Source organism: Nilaparvata lugens, chromosome 2, assembly GCF_014356525.2.
Source record: "Nilaparvata lugens isolate BPH chromosome 2, ASM1435652v1, whole genome shotgun sequence".
Taxonomy (NCBI): Eukaryota; Metazoa; Arthropoda; class Insecta; order Hemiptera; family Delphacidae; genus Nilaparvata; species Nilaparvata lugens.
Genome location: NC_052505.1, coordinates 64,071,124 through 64,090,895, shown reverse-complemented (window position 1 = coordinate 64,090,895; position 19,772 = coordinate 64,071,124). Strand labels below are relative to the sequence as shown.

The 19,772-nt window shown below is 35.2% G+C and overlaps 1 protein-coding gene across 3 annotated transcripts; it reads right to left on the bottom strand.

Moving 5' to 3' along the window:
* Positions 1-1,803: 1,803 nt before the first annotated feature.
* LOC111044735 (latent-transforming growth factor beta-binding protein 2) lies at positions 1,804-19,754 on the bottom strand. 3 transcript variants are annotated; one of them, XM_039422438.1, is made up of 7 exons: positions 19,639-19,754; positions 17,662-17,800; positions 16,005-16,199; positions 14,510-14,713; positions 13,047-13,289; positions 10,051-10,251; positions 1,804-2,130 (listed from the first exon to the last, which is right to left on the bottom strand). In XM_039422438.1, exons 2-7 carry the CDS (start codon positions 17,759-17,761, stop codon positions 1,913-1,915), a joined length of 1,161 nt encoding a protein of 386 aa, XP_039278372.1. In that variant the 5' UTR covers positions 17,762-17,800; positions 19,639-19,754; the 3' UTR covers positions 1,804-1,912. The 3 variants fall into 3 exon arrangements, with proteins under 3 accessions (XP_039278372.1, XP_022185642.1, XP_022185644.1); XM_022329950.2 differs by lacking the exon at positions 19,639-19,754 and adding an exon at positions 18,338-19,015; XM_022329952.2 differs by lacking the exon at positions 19,639-19,754 and adding an exon at positions 18,253-18,344.
* Positions 19,755-19,772: the final 18 nt, after the last annotated feature.

Genomic DNA, 19,772 nt, shown 5'->3' with positions numbered 1-19,772 from the left:
ATTATTTTCATACAGTATGCATGATCATGAACAAACAAGATCCTCTGAAAAACATTGTAAAATCAGCTGGATGGCCATATGGAGCCATACCGAATTTCAAAGCTTCATCTTAAATAAAATTGGCATTAAATTGTGATATTGATGTTTGAATTGTGAAAAGTGGTCATGCATGCAATACGAAAATAATTAATTTCTCTGTTATTCACCGACCAATCTTAATAAATGAGGTATCCTTGAAATCTTGATAAAATTTGCTAACTTTTTTGTCTCTTGTAAGTTTTCTGTTAAGTGAACGGTTTTCGTGAAATTTGCAACCAAAAATTTAAAATGGCCGCTATTTTGAAAATTTACATAGAAAATGTTTTATTTCATTTTTCAAAGTTGAGTCTTTATAGCATAAATATTCATGTCAAATTTCATATCAATACATCATTTCGTTCTTAGGATTAAAATTACTAAGTGAAAAAAACAAAATGGCAGCTATACGGTAAGGATAACCGCTGAGTTTTGGATTCTTAAAGTACGACATTTGTAGACTCCTATCATCCAGGAACAATACCCTAAAATGTTCGACACTACTTCTGAAACACTCTGTATATTATTTTGCTTATAACTATTTCACTCTTTATTTACTTTTTTGTTATTAGCTTGCTTCTACGAACTCTCCCCCATTCACAGACGTAAGTCTTCTTGGGGGATTCTACTTTTCAATGTAGTTACAATTTTAAAACAAAATACTAATGTAATTCATCTTTATATTTATTATTTTATTGTAACTGAACTATTTTGTACAAATTTGTAATTTCATTTGGAAATGAGTTAAATTGAATAGTGAATTCTACTAGTATCTAGTTTCATCCCAAATAAATAATACAAGCGAAGCTGAATTATGTAAATGACATAAATAGCTTGAGCATAATATCATAGCATCACACGAAATATTTGTGTAAGTTTTCAACTATTAAAGTTGATAGCTTAGGTTGATTAAACAATACAACTGTTTCCAATGATAATAATATACCTCCCGGTCATAACCTGTATGATTTTTGAATTATTCATGGATAAATAAACATGATAAAAACACTGGACACTAGTGGTGCCCAGCAGGGCATAGAACCGAATTGCTGATAGTGGCCTATACATGGACATCACACTGCTATTATAGTTGAGCCACGTTATAATACGGCAGTATTGATTGCAAAAAATGACGTTCTTCTCCTTGTTTATCATTCGACAATACAAAGAGTGCTATCCTTTTCTCGCTCCGGAAGTTTGTCAGATCGTTTTTCAACAATGTAGATGTATAATCAATTTGCAAAATGTTTAATCTCAATCATGAAAATTTGTTAATTTATAATCGAAGAATATACTTTCTTGACGAATAAGATATAATTGATTATTTGAAACAAGAATGAACAGTTGATATTACATCAAATATGCCATATACCGTTATCACCTATCTTCTATAGAAGGCAGTGACAAGGCAGAGATTCGGCAACACTGTTCTATCTTTCTTCACTGCCATTATAACGTGGACCTCACTATAGTGATGAGGTCGTCAGGTTGGCTGCCTGCGACCACTGCAAAACAGATTGGGGGACATACAGAGCGCATGCGCAGTACTCATTCCTTCTCTCACCGCTGCAATTTGAACCTTTTTCTTGTAAATTTTAAAACCATAAATATTTAATACAGGCCTAAAAAAGGCTAAAAAGAAAAAAGTTCTAATGTAGGGGAGACAGTTTCAATAATTTTAGTGCACGTTGATTAAAAAATTAAGGATTCATGTCAAAAAAGCAAAGATCAGTTGAATCACGGGTTTTAATGCGGATTGTATTCAATCATGTTTGTCTATGAATTGGAATGTAGATAGACACAGAAATCAGTGTGGTTTTGTGGGTTTAAGTCGTATTCAACCTCCAAGATCACACCTGACAAGATGGTGCTCAGTAACACATTTGTAGTTTTCGTTGAAGTTATACTCCATGGGGAAGAGGCGCTTCTGCACGAGGCGGGCGGGGGTGTAGGCGCCCTCTCCTATGCACCACAGCAGGTCGCATGGGTCAGAGCAGCGGCCCGAGATGCACGCCAGGTGATGACTGCACTGGAACGTGTTGATACACTTCGCACCTGCAATCATTTGTGACGTTTCAACTGCTACCAGCTAGTCACTGTTTTATGGGTACAATTTCAACAACAGAGGCTGTTTTCTAATGTTTGCCACTATGGGTAACTTACGTACACTACGAACACTTACGTAGAACATGCATGATAAACATGTATGACATGCATGTTCTACTGTTAGTTGCCAGCCTCAGGCATGACACGTTCATGCTGTGACAGCAGTTAGCTGCGATAAGAGTAGCAATAATAGGAGAGAGTAGCGCTCTGCTACAATGCTGAAGCAGCAACACTAGATGAGACTAGCGCTGTAACAGCAGCGACTCCAGTTGCGCTCAAATGTTGATTAGTTTGAGTTTGATAAACAAATTGATAAACAAGTAATTTCATTTTTATAAACGAATTCGTGAAAGTTGATTCAGAAGAATTTCTGCAATTTCATCAAATGTTGTAAAGCATTCATTCTCCGAGAATGTGAGAAACGTTAATTGTTCACATCCTATCAACGTTGATAGGAATGTGTTTGGAGAATTCCTTAATTTATATAACGATTCAAGAAACTGTCGAGACTGTAAAAATGAAGAAAATATAGCAAATTTCATGATTTTTTGAAACATACGTGTCTTATTTCACAATTATTTTTTTACAAAAATTATTTCCCTCACATGAAAGAGGAGATTCTGTTCTTCAAATCAAGTCCTAGCACAATTTTTTATCATTTCGGATTACCGAGATACACAGTTTTGAATATAGAAATTGGTCATTTTTTCGTGTATGGAAATATCGGCTAAAATGCACTCAAGGAGGAATTTTCTAATTTTTGTTCAATTATCAGTTATGATACATGATTTTGATCCGCCTTGACGAGCTGAGAATGAGCTGTAGTACGAGGAGATCTGATCATTTTGTCAAAAGTTATAAGTGTTGAAGTTTTGATACTTGATGTATCCTTATGCGTTCCCCCTTACTAGGAAATACTGAAAATAAGTGTATCTAACAGGTGATTCTCATAAAACATAACCCTCGTAAGATGATTTTAGCCGAAATAGGTTTATTTTTGTTAGGAAGGCCTTGAAAAGGTATTATAATGGAAATTTTGTATTTTGGCTGTAGGACATGATTTTCTATTTTTGGGTATATAAAACACCCTCTACTAAATTCGAAAATTTCTAAGGAATCCTGTTCAGAATTAATTTTTCTTCCACGTGATGTGTGGTTTTTCATCATTACTAGAGAAAGATCCAAGTTGTACAGGGTAGAAGTGGTAGGTTTGCATAACTTTGAAAAACCCTTAAAAATATCCCTTTTTTGAAAATTCGTAGCTCCGGAAACATAGATGGTAGAGTCCTGCGCGTCCACTCAATTTATTGGAAATATTATTATCTTTAATTTTGTATAGAATGCATTTTCTCGAAAAATTCAAGGTTTTCGAGATATAATGGGAAAATGAAAAAAAGTCCGCAATTTTGGGGGTTTTGGGGGTGAAGCCGCCTTCTGGCGTGTCAGAAAATTTCAGATTCGAATTCAGCGTCCTAAAATACATTATAGAACCGTCGAGAAAAATTCTTTAGGGGCTGTTTCCTGAAAAAACGACCATTTGACTGGACTAAATTGTAAACAATGTTTTGATCTTCAATACTAGCTGAGAAAATGAACTGAGCGATTATCGCTGCTCTTATCGATAAGAGCAATTTACAGTGCTCCAACATGAACATAATTATTGTTTCTAGTATCAGTAGTTATAATATGAGAGTTTGAACGCACTTTTTTGCTCGAAATTGAAATTGAAATTGCTTTATTGTCTCTTCAAAATAGATACATAATTTACATACACTATATTATTATCGACAATAAAGTTTAATAACAACCTGCAAAGGAGATCCTGAGTGCAGATGTGAATCGTAATTACATGATACAAAATAAAATCACAATAGTAATAAAGAAAAGAAAGAATACAAAACAAAAACAAAAATATTAAATCATATCCTCAACATCCTAAAATTTAGACATACACGAATGTATCTCAAACTCTTATTCATTAGATTAATTTAAAGTAGATGTTCCTGTCAATCCATTCCTGTATAATTCTATCCCCCTCCCCCTCCCCCCTCTCCCATCCCACTATTATTCATTATCAGTTGTATTATGTATCTTTTCTCAATTGATAACTTTCTTCAAAGATCTTTCGTTTTTCTGCTGGCTTTTTCTTCTCTTTTGCAGTTTTTAATGGATCCCTTTTCGCTCTATCTCCACCTTGAACACGATCTTCCACTACTGGATTCCATCTCTCTCTATCTCAAATTGGACTCGATTTTCCACCACTGGATTTCATCTCTCTCTGTCACCACTTGGACACGATCTTTCCACTACTGGATTCCTACTAGCACAATCTTCAGTTCGACTCGATCTTCCACTACTGGATACCTTCTCGCTCTACCTCCACTTGGACTCGATTCTTCCACTACTGGATACCTACTCGCTCTATCTCAACTTGGACTAGATCTCCCACTACCAGTTCTTCCTCAATCTTCATCTTATTCACCATTAGGTGAATTATTCATCACCGTGACTCCACAGATCACAACATCTACATCTTATTGATGTGTTTAGTGAATTTTTTGAACTATTGTTTTCAAATAGTGAAGGGAGCCGAACTGTCAAGGCATACAGGATGCACTCGAATCAAGAGACTTTTTCATTTAGGTTAAGTTTTATCAGTTTCATCCCCATTTTCCCCGTCATGTGTCGTTCTGAGGTCGGTTCACGATTGGTCTGCTGCTTCCATGATGCCTCTCACTGACACGTCAGCTCGCTCGCCCTCAAGTAGGTATGATTATTTCAATAATAGTAATAATGACGCAGGTATGTTTCTAGCAAATAAGCTCCACTCTTCCAAAAAAACTTTTCAAGGCTGCTCACCGTAACGTCCAATCCCTCAGCTGCCACATTGATGAACTCAGTTTTCAGGACTTCAATATAATTGGAATTTCCGAATCATTTTTGAAGCCTAGTATTTCATCAAATTTCGTTGCATTACCTGGATATAATCTTTTCCGGAATGATAGATTAAATAAAGCTTGTGGCGGTGTAGCAATTTATGTGAAAGATGGTATCAAAACAAAAGTTTTAATCACATCAAAGAAGAGTATTGTTCCAGACCAGAGTTTATGCTACTTGAATTATCCTTATCTAGTACTGATAAATTACTCGTTGGTATCTGTTATCGCCCACCAAAAATAGGTCATTTTACAGATTTCGAAAATGCCTTGCTTACTCTTATGCCTTGTTATAGCCATATACTAGTTAAAGGGAATATGAACACCGACTTGAACATGACAAATTGTAACTTTGACTACTTTCAACTGACTACTATTTTCCAATGCCTAAACATGACTATTTTACCTCTTGATCCAACTCATCATACTAATGTATCTGACACACTCATTGACCTTCTCATTGTTAGTGATCCTAACGAGGTTGTTCAAGCAGGCCAAATCCCAGTCCCAGCTATTTCTGGACATGATTTGATCTACTGTGTACTTTCCCATAAGATACCTAAGCCAGAACAGAAAATTATCACTTATAGAGACTTCAAAAACTTTGATGAAGCCACCTTCCTGACTGATGTGGCTCAGACTCCATGGCATCAAATTGAAGCGTTACCCTCAGTTGATGACATGGTCAAGACTTTCGAGAATTGGACTTTGACTTTGTATGACAAACATGCACCTTATGTGACAAGGAGGATTAATAGAAAACGATGAGTACCGTGGATGACTGAAGACATACTTAAGATGATGGGACGTAGAGACAAAGCACATAGAAAATTTAAAAAGACATTTGACTTGGACAGTTTGATAGAGTATAGGAGCCTTAGAAATAGAGTTAAACAGGAATTACGGAACTCAAAGATTAGGTACTTGAATTCGTTTATGACAAACAATAGACAATACTCTAAATCACTCTGGCAGGGAATGGAAGAATTCGGGCTTGGCAAACAGAAATCGAATCCACAAATAGACTTACCATTGAACAATATAAATGACCATTTCGTTTCACACTCTAACCAACACGACGAAGTTGTCATTGCTAATCATATCGATGATCTTGAAGAGCAGGTTACAAACTTAGATTTACCAATTACTGATCAATTTCATTTCCATCCAATCTCAGAAGAAGACACTTTCAGAGCAATTCAACGTATTCATAGTAATGTTATGGGTGTAGACAAAATTCCTATTGAATTTATCAAGAAGATGTTATTTGCTGTTTTACCAAACATTACATACATTTTCAACAAGTCACTTGAAGAAGGCATTTTCCCTGAAAACTGGAAGTTTGCTCTGGTTTGCCCTCTAAATAAAGTTCCATCACCCAATAAAGTTGAGGATTTTAGACCAATCAGTATTTTACCTGCATTGTCCAAAGTGCTGGAAAGACTCATTCATGCTCAAGTTGTAAAATTTCTAGACAGCAATAGTAAGCTTCATAACTTTCAATCAGGCTTTAGAAAATTCCATTCAACTGAGACAGCTCTGCTTCGTGTCACTGATGATATAAGGTTAGCTATTGACCAAAGAAAATGCACCATCCTCACCCTATTTGATTTTTCTAAAGCATTTGATACTGTTGATCATACAGTCCTTCTGAATAAGTTGGCTATTCTTGGTTTCAGTCACAACTCGTTAGTTTGGTTTAAATCCTATCTATTAGGTAGGAAACAATGTGTATCTGTCGGTGACAAAAAGTCTACTTGGAAAAACGTTATGCATGGAGTACCACAAGGTTCAATTTTAGGCCCTCTCCTCTTCACTTTGTATGCTAATGACCTTTCTTCCATTATCAAATTCTCCAGTTTCCATACTTATGCAGACGACCTTCAAATCTATTTAAGCTGTCCCATAACAAAAATTAATGAAACAGTTGGAATAATGAATCAGGATATCAATTCGATAGTGGAATTGACAAAGAAAAATGGCCTAAAACTTAATCCCATCAAAACACAACCCATTATAATTGGATATTCTCGTCTTATAAACAATATTGACCTTGAATCGATTCACAAAATTAGTGTAGACGGTAATGACATTCCTTACTGTAGCTCAGTTAAAAATTTAGGCATCAATATGAATAAAACTCTTGACTGGTCAGAACAAGTGAACAAAACTTGTAAAAAGGTATTCTCAGCCATGCATGCATTAAAGAAAATGCACGATATTCTCCCTAGAAACATTAAATTATTATTGGTTCAATCTCTCATCTTCCCACATTCAATGTATTGTAATTCTGTTCTTAACGATATGCAAGTCACTCTGAATGATGAACTACAGCGGTGCCAAAATTATTGTCTACGTTTCGTCTCTCTCTCCAACGCCATGATCATATCACCCCAGCCCACATTGCTAGTTCAACATTAAAGCTTCCCGATCAAAGGCTTTTTCGAATAGTCAAGCTTGTTAGATATCTTGAAATACGGTAATCCGAACTATTTTGAAGATGATTTCAAATTTGTCTCTGAAGGTAGGAGGATAGATGCTTCACATACTAGAACCGGAGAAAGTACTTTAAGGATACCCAATCATCGAACTACTATTTTCACAAAATCCTTCTTAGTCAGTGCCTGTCGTGCACGGAATGCACTTCCTGTTTCTATCAGGTCCATCGAGAGCCGAGCGAGCTTCATCCTGACTTTAAAATACATCTTTTGGAACAAATGACTGAAACTGTCTGGCCCTAGAACGATCACATGACAGCCATCCCCCACCCATCCCACAAATACAAACCTTTAAACCTGTTATAGAATGAATTGTATATATATTATATAAACTCATGTTATTTTAATTATCCACTGCTACTGCTGTATATTACTTAAAGTTGATTACCCTGATCTACTTTCAGCCTACTTCATTTTATTAATCAATAATTTGATCTTATCTACCTATATAATTATTTTACTCTATCAATTTTCTGTTTTTTTTTCTCTTAAATATTTATATTGATTAAAACTTTTACAATAATTCCATTGATAAATAAATCCTTAGTTTAAATAACGAAATTAACGTTTTGGTAGAGAGTTAGTGGGGAGGATCTTTTTAATATTCTTTCCGAAGAATGGACATTGATATGTCCAAAGCTCCGCCAATTTATGTAGATGCATAACAATATAATATCTATAGTTATTATATTACAAATTACTTTTTCATATCATATACAGTTCAATAATTATTTTCTTAGTCTATATTATGTAAATTCATCTATAATTTTGCTGTATTGTAAGCTATTGTATATAAGTGTATAAGCCAGTATATTGTAATCTAAATAAATAAAGTACTCAATCAATCAATCAATCCACCTCTCTCTCTCTAATCTAATCTCCCTATCTCTCTCTCTCTCTCTCTCTCTCCCCCTCTCCCAGTGAGGACGAGGGGGATGAAGAAGGAGAGAGATATCTCTCTCTCTCTCAAATAGATTTTTCCTTCTCCTCCCCCTGTATAGATGAGGAGGGTGGATATCGATTATCAACTATCGGATAAGGGAAGAAATAATTTCCCTTTGAGGGAAAAATTCCCCCCCCCTCTCTCTCTGTCTCTCTCTACATCTAATGCTATACTGATCATCACTCATCCAACATGAACTCACCCCAAGTCACTTTCCATCAATTTACATTTTCAAATGCTTGATAAATTGATGGTAAGAGGAAAGAGCCGTAATGAAAAGCTCTGACATCAGTAAATTTTAGTCTCAAATTCTTCTGCCTACGAATAGCTTTAGGGTCTGTAGTCAAGATGACGGTGGTAATACTGTAAAACGCAGTGTGGATAGTATGAATTGTGCTGTATAGAAGACAAGTAGATTTACTCATAATGAAAAGGGTCCAACCTCAACTAACTGAAAAGTACCAAAGTTTATGAAAATTATAAATGTTTGATAAATGACTGCCGCATAATGTGCACAGTATTTAGGGCATACCTGACCTATGCCGCCCCAGTCTGGTTCCCACATCTATCAAAGACCAATAGAAAACGTATATTTGACCTTAAAAACAGACTCATCAGAACCATCTGCAACTTTCACTACACTGTGAATAACAGATTACTCTATGAATATGCCAGTACCCCTCAATTACTCAACTTCATTCAGCTCACATCTCGAAAGCTTCATGATACAGCTTCTATCTCGTGGCGTACATCAATAAGGCAGATGTACGAAATACCACGACCAGCTCATACCCAAAAGCCACTCCCATTTCAACAATGGTGGCCTGATTGACAGTGAGCAGTTGGGCCGTGAAGGTGCCAACAGCTGGTTGTCAGTCAGCCACTGTTCACAGTACTAAATTCCCTAGGAGAGAACCCTTCTCCATTACCAATTCTCCCAAAAAAGTAGACTTGGCAAAAAATACATATATATATATATATTTTTTATACATATTTTCACTTTAAAAATATATTTTGAAAATGAAATGAGAATTAAACTAGAATTATTAATATCAGAAATTATTGAATTAGAAAAAGAAAAATCAGAGAATAAAATGAAATTGAAAAAAAATGAATAAAAATAAAATTGCCAAGTTCTATTAAAGGTCTTATATATCAGGAACCCCCAACTTCAGCACAGTTATTACTTTGAGCAGTCATAGAGCTCCATAGCTCAAGACACTGCCGAATTAGGGTGCAATGACTCACCCTCACATGTTCCACCAGTAGCGTAGGATTTAGCTACTTTACTATTCATCTAAAATTATATAAAGGTCTATAGAAGCTATGGTAACTGAAAAACTGTTTATCATAATTATAAATATCATTATTATGGAGATTACTACATAGAATACTTAGTAATTTCCACAATGACAGCTTGGAGCTGGTAAAAAATGACTAGTCCTATCCCTTATAACTTGAAATACATAGAAATCGAAGCAAATAAATTTACCTTGACGTCTCTGACTAGCAACAGCTTCAATTTCATCTTCGGTGGATCCAAAAAGTTCGAACTTGCAAGCGCCGTAGTGGTCGATGACGTCACAGTAGCCATCGAACGACCACGACACGCAGTCCACCCACTTGCATGAGTCAGTGCACTTGCGGTTCACGCAAAGTTGGTGCTCGCCGCAATGCTCGTTTGATTCACAACCTGCCCAACAATCAACCAATGATCAGTGTTCATCTGTACTGCTGGCAACAACTCACTCACGCTTCGAATACGAGACCCCGCAAGTTGAAAATCGCTTCAAACCATGGTTATGTTGAAGGACATGTATCGTTACCTCTTGAAAAACAATTTAATAAAACAAGAAGAATTCACATTTGAATGAATGAATTACATAACACAACAAAATTGAATTGGTAAATACAATCGTGAATGGCTAGCCTCTAGATTCATTCGTATATTTTTGCCCGTGGTGCGAACGATATTTTTTTGCCACACTACAGGTATTACTGACAAAATAAATAAAGAATACTCGTTATCGTACCTATCTCTTGATTTTAGTTGTAGAAGATTTGCAGTCAGGATTTCCGATTCTTTTAAAATTTCACTTGGAATATCACGGGCGTCGTCATCTTCAAGCATTTTTGAAAATTTGGAATGCGCTAATCAACAATAAATAATTGAATAAAGATGGTTGCGAAGCGAATGCTGAATTAGAAAGTTCTAATCGAAATTCGAACTGAAATAATGGAGACTTCAGATGAAGAAAGTTGACACTTGCCCGATCTAGCGGATGACTTATTAACTACGGACTTCCATGTTAGCGGCGGCTGGAAAGAGTACTCTTTCCGGCCTAGGCCGGAAAAGAAACCTTTTTCTTACGTCAGACGAGAGTCGTCTGCAAACAAGGTCTTTCAGATCTACGTAGGGACTGGAAAACAGCTGCTTTCTGTGCAGTGTGGCGAAAAAGTGTTTTCGCCACACTTGGATGTAATGAGCTGTTTACGTGCGTCATATGGAGGCCGAAAGTGATTGTTTTCCGACCAGGCCGGTAAAACTTTACGGCCCTAGGGCTGTAAAATGACCTTGAATAACAGCTGATCGTGTCCGATCTCACAAAAATCATAGAGATAATCTCGTAACGACTGTAATAATCTATATAATTATGTATTGTGAATCGCGGTATCATGTCTATAATATATTTTATGAATTACTGTTTCATAATTTAATATTTATTATTGTGTTTTTGATATCAAACAATAGAATACGATGATATCTCCATAGCCTCAACAATATAATGTTGGCTGCATTGTCCATTGTCAGAAAGGTATGTATCGCAAGTATTTAAAAGTGAAGAATCGAATTTGAAATCAAAGTACAATAATTGTATCAATATTTAAAAGTGAGGTAGAGTAATAATTGTTTATTTTTTATTATCGAATTCCACTTCTTAATGCAATACAATCAACAATAATAATAGGAAAATACAGCAGAGATCTAAAGTTTAAGGTAAGCCTACTGGTGAAACTCAGCCTTGACTGAAAAATTCCTAGTAATTTTTCCGTAATTCATTATTAAAACTTTTAGATCATTTTTCTTCAATATCAAACCATATAGAGAAAACATTAGGCCCACTCAAGATTGAATCTTCGAATGTTTTCTCTATGATTTAACTATTTTCAGAGCAATATTTGGTTGTGAAAATGCCGGCAAAGCGGCTTCAAGTTTGCCGCTATACACTATATTATAGTAGCCTACATACGTTACCTGACTTACAGGCCTCTTTAATATATGCAATGGCCGAGAGCGTAAAGGCGTAATACATCAGAACTCAAAGCTCAGTGAATTACAAACATGATCTAGGTTCGAACCTCGGTCAGTGACATTTTTTTTTGTCGATGAATTTCGACTTTTATTAGCTATTTTTTATATTAGTTACCGTAATTTGAATTTCAATCAATTTTTTAGATATATTTTGAGACAAAACTGTGAAATATGCAATTATATTAATTTTTTAATCACATTATTTCAAAATAGTAATGAAAATTCTATTCATCCATCTATCCATGAGATATTGCACCAGGCGCAAAGCGCGAGCTATAAAAATTCAAACAATTATTCGACATAATTAATAGTATAAAAATATTGTCACTATTGTAAATTATTAATTAGTAATATTGAAATTAATTGACAGTGAAAGTTGTCATAACCAAGATTCAAACTATCAAAATAGGCTGTTTGAATTTTATTTATTTTTTAATTTCTTATATATTGGGAAGTTTTTTTTTGGTGTGGCGAAAAATAGCGTTTGCACCATGGGCAAAAATGTATTTCCGGCTCTCAATCTTTTCTTGTCCTCGGCCTACGGCCTCGGACTTAAAAACCGATTTCGAGCCAGAAATATCTCATTTTCGGCCCTAGGTGCGAAATATACTATTAAGGTAAGGTTTTTGTATATTCTATGTTTTTGTTGTTTATTTTTCTTTGCTGCTCTATTCAAGGCTAAATTATTATAGTATCATTATATTTTTTTGTAACTTTCGAGTGGTTTATTTACTGTTATTTGTTGTGAATTTTATGTTAGAAGCTGCTGTCAGAGGGTTTTGTTTGAATTCTTTAGCGTGAATGTCCTTCTCGTTTGAAGACACGTCAGTTCACACATGTTCGACACACTTGTCCTGTCGTTAGTGGCCACCCTTACACCAGCACTGTTGGCAAGTTAAATATTATAGGCTATACATTCACATTGAATACTATTCAATGAACTTGAATGAAAAATGAAACTTTGTCCATACAGGGGCAAGGATGTAAGTCTCAATTTCACACGATCTGGCAACAGCGATATTTGGTGAGCGGCAAGCTCAACTCTAAACTCATCATATTCAGACTATTTATGATAATATTATATAGAACACAAGCAAATGTTTTTTTATCTACATATGTGAGTAAAGTAATCTAATAGAGTCTATAAGTTGAATATAGTGTAACGATAATCTTACCAAAGAGAGCGACATTATAGGGTACATTTTTAATGCATTTGACAACATGATACTCGTTGACACATCTGAACTTGTGGTCGGACTCAGCATCTTGTGGTATTTTGTCGGGGCTCAGCAGATAGGGCAGATTGAGATGACTCATGCTGTCACTGAAGCAAGTCAACTGATCACACGGTTTCTTGCACAGCCCAGTATGGCAAACCAGATTGAAAGCACACTCGTGGGTGCTCTTGCACAGATCTCCTGCAAATAAACAAAAGTTTATAATTCTGGTGCGGTATTGTTATCATACAACATTCATGCTAGCTAAACCTAGACTAATCTTGTATAGCTGAGTTGCCAACTGACATCATTTAATCAACAAAATGCATACATAATATGATGCGGTATTCATCTTGTAACATTCAGGCTAACGTAACTAGACTCAAACTATTTTCTAATAGATGCATTTTTGGGGACCATCAAGGAATGCTATTATTACTTCACTAAAAATACAGTATACATACAAATTTATCTAATGAGACTGCTTGTCATAAATTAATATTATTAATAATTGATATATTTTTTAATATTCACTAGCTCAGTTACACAGTGATCACATTCACTGGGTTTGGTGGGCTTTATTATCAATAATAATAATAATGAATGTAATTATCAATTTAGATCTCCAAACATTAGAGATGAGAATTATTTGAAGATAAGATGCTTTGTAAAATATATACAGAGTGAGTCATATATGTATGGGAGCCTTTCAATAAGTTGGAGACTGTTGTAGATAATTAATACTGTAACTTTCAGGATAAGTTATTGGTCGAATACTCTACCTTTTGACATACAACTGAATTTCAACCCATCATGAAGGAGTGGCTTAGGGGTTGTAACTACAATATTTTAAATGTAGACACCCATTGTGTAGTATATCATTTCCAAGGTATTTTTTAAAACAAGAGAGATGGCATCGATGACGGCTGATTGAAGTTTTAGTTTTTAAAGAAAATGAGGGGTTGTAAGTCAAATATTTTGAATGTAAAAGCCCATTGTGTGATACATCATTTCAAATGCCTTCTCAAAACAAGAAATATGACATCAATAAAAATGTTCTATGATACTTTTATCCAAAATGGCGGCTGATTGAACTTTATCAATTATTTATTTAAAAACTAAAACTTCAATCAGCCGCCATTTTGGATACAAGTATCATAGACCATTTTTACCAATGCCATCTCCCTTGTCTTGTGAATAATAATTGAATGAATAATGTTGACGGTAGTACATGATTTGACCTAAAAGCATTATGCGGTGGATCGTTTTTGGAGGAAGATTTCAACTCTTATTTCTTATCGAACTGAATTCATAATAAATGAATGAATGAGCAATTAAATAGATAGATAAATTTGTAAATACGACGATTGAACAAATGAACAGTTGGAACAGATAATTCCATGGGAAAAATCTAGACTGACCCTCATTTCTCTGTTCCGTCTCCAACTGTATTACTTGTTCTTCGTCCCAATCTCCATCTTTGACCTTGCAGACGGGCAGATGGTTCTCGGTGGCGCAGATGCCGTCATCGCTCCACGACGAACAGTCGATGTCGGCACACGCCTCCTGGCACTTGCCGTTCAAACACCACTGCTCGAAGTTACACTCGTCGTTCATTGCACAATCTGAAACCACATCAACAAATCTCTGTAATAACTTACTTATACATATAACTTACCTTACTATAATGAACGCCACACTTACATAATTTAGGTTTTTTTGCATAAAAGCCGGTTAAAGGATTTCTCGAAAAGAAGGCTTCTCTGATTGGTGGTTCTCATGAAACTAATCACGGTTAAAATTCAACCGGCTTTTGCGTAACCGGTACATAGAGTTTAAATAATACACGGCCTTCTTCATTCTTTAATAATAATATTATTAAAATGATTTTCTTCTACTTTTCTCTAATTGAATACTTACTGACTTACTTGTTGCTAGCGCAAAAACTTTGTTTTGTTGTATTATTAATTGTAATTATTTTCTTAATGAAAGGTTTTGTAATTTCGTTTGTGTATCTCTCAATGTATAAAATGCATTTTTTTCATGTTCATAAATTTCTATTAGTTTGGCAATAAATTTGATGTGCTTTTCGTTAGTGGGGATTCCCTTACGGGAGGCTCCCACATAGCCTAAATCAATAATTATTATTTATGCCGTCAATGAGCCTCACGACTGTAATATAACATTAAAAGGGAAGACATTTTTCAAACTTGAATTTTATACTAACTCTCATTATATTTAACTCGATATTTTTTGTACTGACTCTCATTCTATTCAACTCTATAATTTTCTCAGTATATCTCAATTCTGAATTTTATACTAAACTCTCATTCTACTCAACACAATGTTGTAATTTTTGTATTTTCTCAAAAAAACTATAGAGTTTCTAAATTTGATAGAATTAGAAAATATAAACTTTGTAAAATTCTCGATCAAATAATCATGACTGAAAAAATAATTTTTCTACAACTGCGCGTAAAAAAAGTATTTACATACTCAATTCTCCTCGTAAAACAGCTTATTTCTGAGGAGAATCTACTTTTTCGCTCGCTGACCATCCGCGCATGCGCAGTAGATTTTCTTTACGCTCGGTAATCATTCGCGCATGTGCAGAAGAGTTTCTTTACGCTCGCTGATCAGCTGATGGTAAGCAGCTCGCCAAAAGGTCAGATCTTAACCTAAAAAGTCGGTAATTGTAACTCCGCCGATATAAGTAATTAAAAAGGTTTGGGCTGTTGTAGAAAAAAAATTGTATGCAATTTGCGCGTAATGCTTCTTTATCGCTCTTGCAAAATTATCACGCTCCGCTTCGCGTGATAACTGATTTGCGCGAGCGATAAAGTCGCGCATTACGCTCTTAATACATAAATAGCTATTTTCGCAACTACTAGAAGACCATCACCTAATATAACTGACCAGGTGTTGCGTCCCACTGTTCGGGATTGATGAGCTCTTCCTTGGTCTTGCACTCGGGGCGATGTGCTTCGACGCGGCAGCGGGTGCCCGCCCGTATTGGCTCACAGTCGATCGAGTGGCACGGGTTGCGGCACACGTGTGCCTGGCAGTCGTGATGCTCCTCGCAGTCCTCGGCCGCCTTGCATGCCACGTATTCTGTCCGTTCAATAAATGAATGATCAACAAATTACTGATGTGTTTTTCAAGGACTTATCAATAGTATTTCGAATGAATCAACTACGACCGAAGCGCGCTAATCGGTTAATCCCTCCAACCTGTCGGCTCGATAATCGATAACCAGGTACCCCTCCACGCGGTCTCCTCAAAATCTGGTCTAATTATGCTATCAGATTTCAATGTTTAGTTGACATTTCCGTTCAATTTGACTCTTGTCGATAGTGGCTTATACACCAATAGTGCAAAATATAGTTTCCTTACGCCCAAATTGAATCTATTTTATGTAAATAAACGAGTTATCTGAAAATCCGGCCATGTCGGTGCCATCGCATTAGCAAGGTTCATATAGTAGCTTCAGGTTGTCTTTTCGATCCTTGAAAATGGCCGGAACATAAACGTGTTTTTAAAAAGTCAACATCGGAGTACTAGTTGATTTATTTGAAAAACAAATTATTTAAAACACGTATATAACATAACCGTGTTTTTAAAAAGTCAACATCGGAGTACTAGTTGATTTATTTGAAAAATAAATTATTTAAGACACGTCAAATAATTAAGTGAATGAGTTAATTTTCGGTTTCAAATGGATTACAATTCAACTGATCTCTAAAATATAATGATGTTTATTAGATAACGATTAATGTCAATAAAAATAACATGTGAAGCATTGTGCGTTGGGTTGCACCAATCGGGATCAACTATATTGAATCAGCTCATCATTATCACTTAGCATAGGCATAGTGCTTATTCTGGTCAACTAGTAGTTCGGAGAACAGTGGAACTCGCTACACTCACTAACATCACTTCTCACACACGCCCGCATATTCACACACAAACAAATAGGATTTAGAGTATGATGATATATGCAATAGGATCGGTGGAGGACGCTGAGAAATAGAAGTTTTTTATACTTTAGAGCTAGGATGCACGGTTGAAGAGATAAAAAGTCTGAAACTTGAAATTTGGGACTTAAAAATTATCGAATTCTAAATTTTTAAAAATTTTGAACATGTGATATATGAAATAAGATTACATTGGAACGCTGAAGAATAGAGGTCCTCTAAACTTTTGAGCTCGGAAGCACGGTTGAAAAGATAAAAAATCTGTAACTTGGATTGGGTGAGGGGGGGGGAAATAATCCAAAAAATAAAAAAATTGAACATGTGATACATGAAATAATACCGCTTTGAAGCGCTGAGAAGAATGAGCCCAATTTGAACCTGATCCGATAAAGTATTGAAGTTAGGTTGATTTTTAGGGTAAAATTTCCGAATAAAGGGCCGCCATCTTGAAACGGGGATGAATTTGAAAATTTTAAATACATAAGTTTCTGCGCCTTGCTTCGAAGTACTTTAATACCAAATCGGTCCATAACTGCGATTGTAACTGCGGTACAAAGAAACAGACAAAATAATAAGATTCATTCGATGTCTTTACTCACCACTTCGTAATTCTTGTCGTTTATCAATGGAATGTGAATTGGATATGTTATGCGATGCAGGAGATTGCAGGCTACTCATTTTATGAACTAATAATAACATGAGCACGACTACTACATCGCCATTGAATAGAACTTGCACCTGGAACGAAATTCCAATTACATCTAGAATACTACTTGGTTCAAACCAATGTACCTAGAATACATTCTATTGGATGACAATGTACCTAGAATACATTCTATTCTAATTACATTGCTTCGAACTTATCATCTCGGAGAGATTTGAAATATTACAGTTGTAGTTTTCATAGGTACAACATAACATAGTACTTCATGGAGTTTATTAAAAATGATGACTTGTCAATTATTTCTGAGAAAATAGGCAAAATACGAACTATATGTAATATGAGTAGGCTACTGTGAGTATTATAATACATTCCACAATATCAGAGCCGAATATAATAATAGTTTTAAATGATAATTGAATAATATAATGTATATTATAATTCAACTAATAACAGTTTTATATAATATGATTTCCTCATTCAATGCATTTTTAGATAGTACAGAGATATCCTAAGTAATATGATATACCAGTATGTCAAAGTATTATCATTATGGATGATCATTATTAAAGGCAGCTAAAAAGAATGAAATAAAGGTTGATCAGAAAACATACCATTTTTGTTGAAAATGCTCAAAGGAATACTCGAAAATATAAAAGACTAAGAATGAAAAATTGAAAAGTCATAAAATAAGATTAGATCAATTTATTTTAGTATCTTGATGCACTCATGTGGAAGGAAACACATAAAACTCAGAAGATTATTAAAACAATCTTGCTGCAACAACGTTTTTCATTAGTTTTTCAATCAGAATTTTCTAAACATGTAAACATAGAGTTTAACAAGCGTAAATCGGATGATTGGTGTAAGTTAAATTGATTATTGTGTGTACCAAAAAACGTGTGGCCTTATAAACTCACCACCATAGCCCCACACATCACTGATTAGGCTCAATCTTTAGGAAAAAAATATAATCTTCTAATTCAATTTCCTTTGAATACACTGAAGTTTCAGCTTACTGAGTAGTATAAAGCTCTTCAATTTTACCAGTTGATAAGATTCTGTTTTTAAGGCTATATCACTTAGCATTCAAAAAATGTGAAGGGGATTGTAGGCTACGTAGTTGATAAGCCTAAGAGAAATTTGGCTACAGAAGATCTCGTTACATAGAGGTATCTTCTTCTTCTTTGGCTGTGCCTTATCCCATTTAAATGGGGTCGGCATTCCTTTCTCTTGGTCTGCCTCTCCACAAAGCCCTATCCAATGCTTCCTCTCTCCTCCAACCACTCTCCCGCAAGTCAGCCGCTATTCTATCTCCCCACCTAATCCTAGGTCTACCTCGTCCTCTCACACCATCCAAAACCAAATCCTGCACTCTTCGTCCAGCATAATCCTCCTCTCGTCGCTGTACATGTCCAAACCACCTCATCCTTGTCTCCTGCATTTTTCCTCGTTACATAGAGGTATAAACCAGCAAAATTCTGAAATTTCATGTGACAAAATTCGTAACGTAGAGGATTTTGTTATTTTGAGGTTCCGTTATGTAAACTATAGTTGCATTTGGTAAAGGAGCTTGTTACATTATTCATTTATTTATTAAGTCACGTAAAGTTATTACACTTATGTTAGAAGCCACAACAGGCTTATGCCCAAAAACGTTTCTTCTCAAATTTATACTACAGACCAAATCAAAATGTAGATTAAGCCACTATCACTTATTGAAATAACAATTCACACTTCAAAAAACAAATAACATGTACGTATTTTTTTCATTATACGTATTCTTATACAAGATTCATACAGAATTTTTAAAACTGCATAACCATGGAAGAACAAACAACTTGTTTTGTACAACTCGTACTATTGTTTCTAGTAGTTCCATATTATAGACTGACTTTCCTCATGTTTTTTTTACCTGTGACAGTGACTTTAGAGCGCAGCCGGTCCTCTCTCACACTTAAACCTCCAAATTTCCATTACACATGAATAGGAAAAGAGAAACAAACTAGAGATGTGAGGGTGAGACACGAATGGATAGGTAAACAAGAT

Bases quoted from the DNA above. Each gene is read 5' to 3' on its own strand.
- LOC111044735 (XM_022329950.2), bottom strand. The intron at 14,714-16,004 runs GTCAGTTATATT...ATGTGGTTTCAG, and splicing joins ACAGTGGGACGCAACACCTG to ATTGTGCAATGAACGACGAG. The intron at 13,290-14,509 runs GTCAGTCTAGAT...GTTTATTTGCAG, and splicing joins GACGGAACAGAGAAATGAGG to GAGATCTGTGCAAGAGCACC.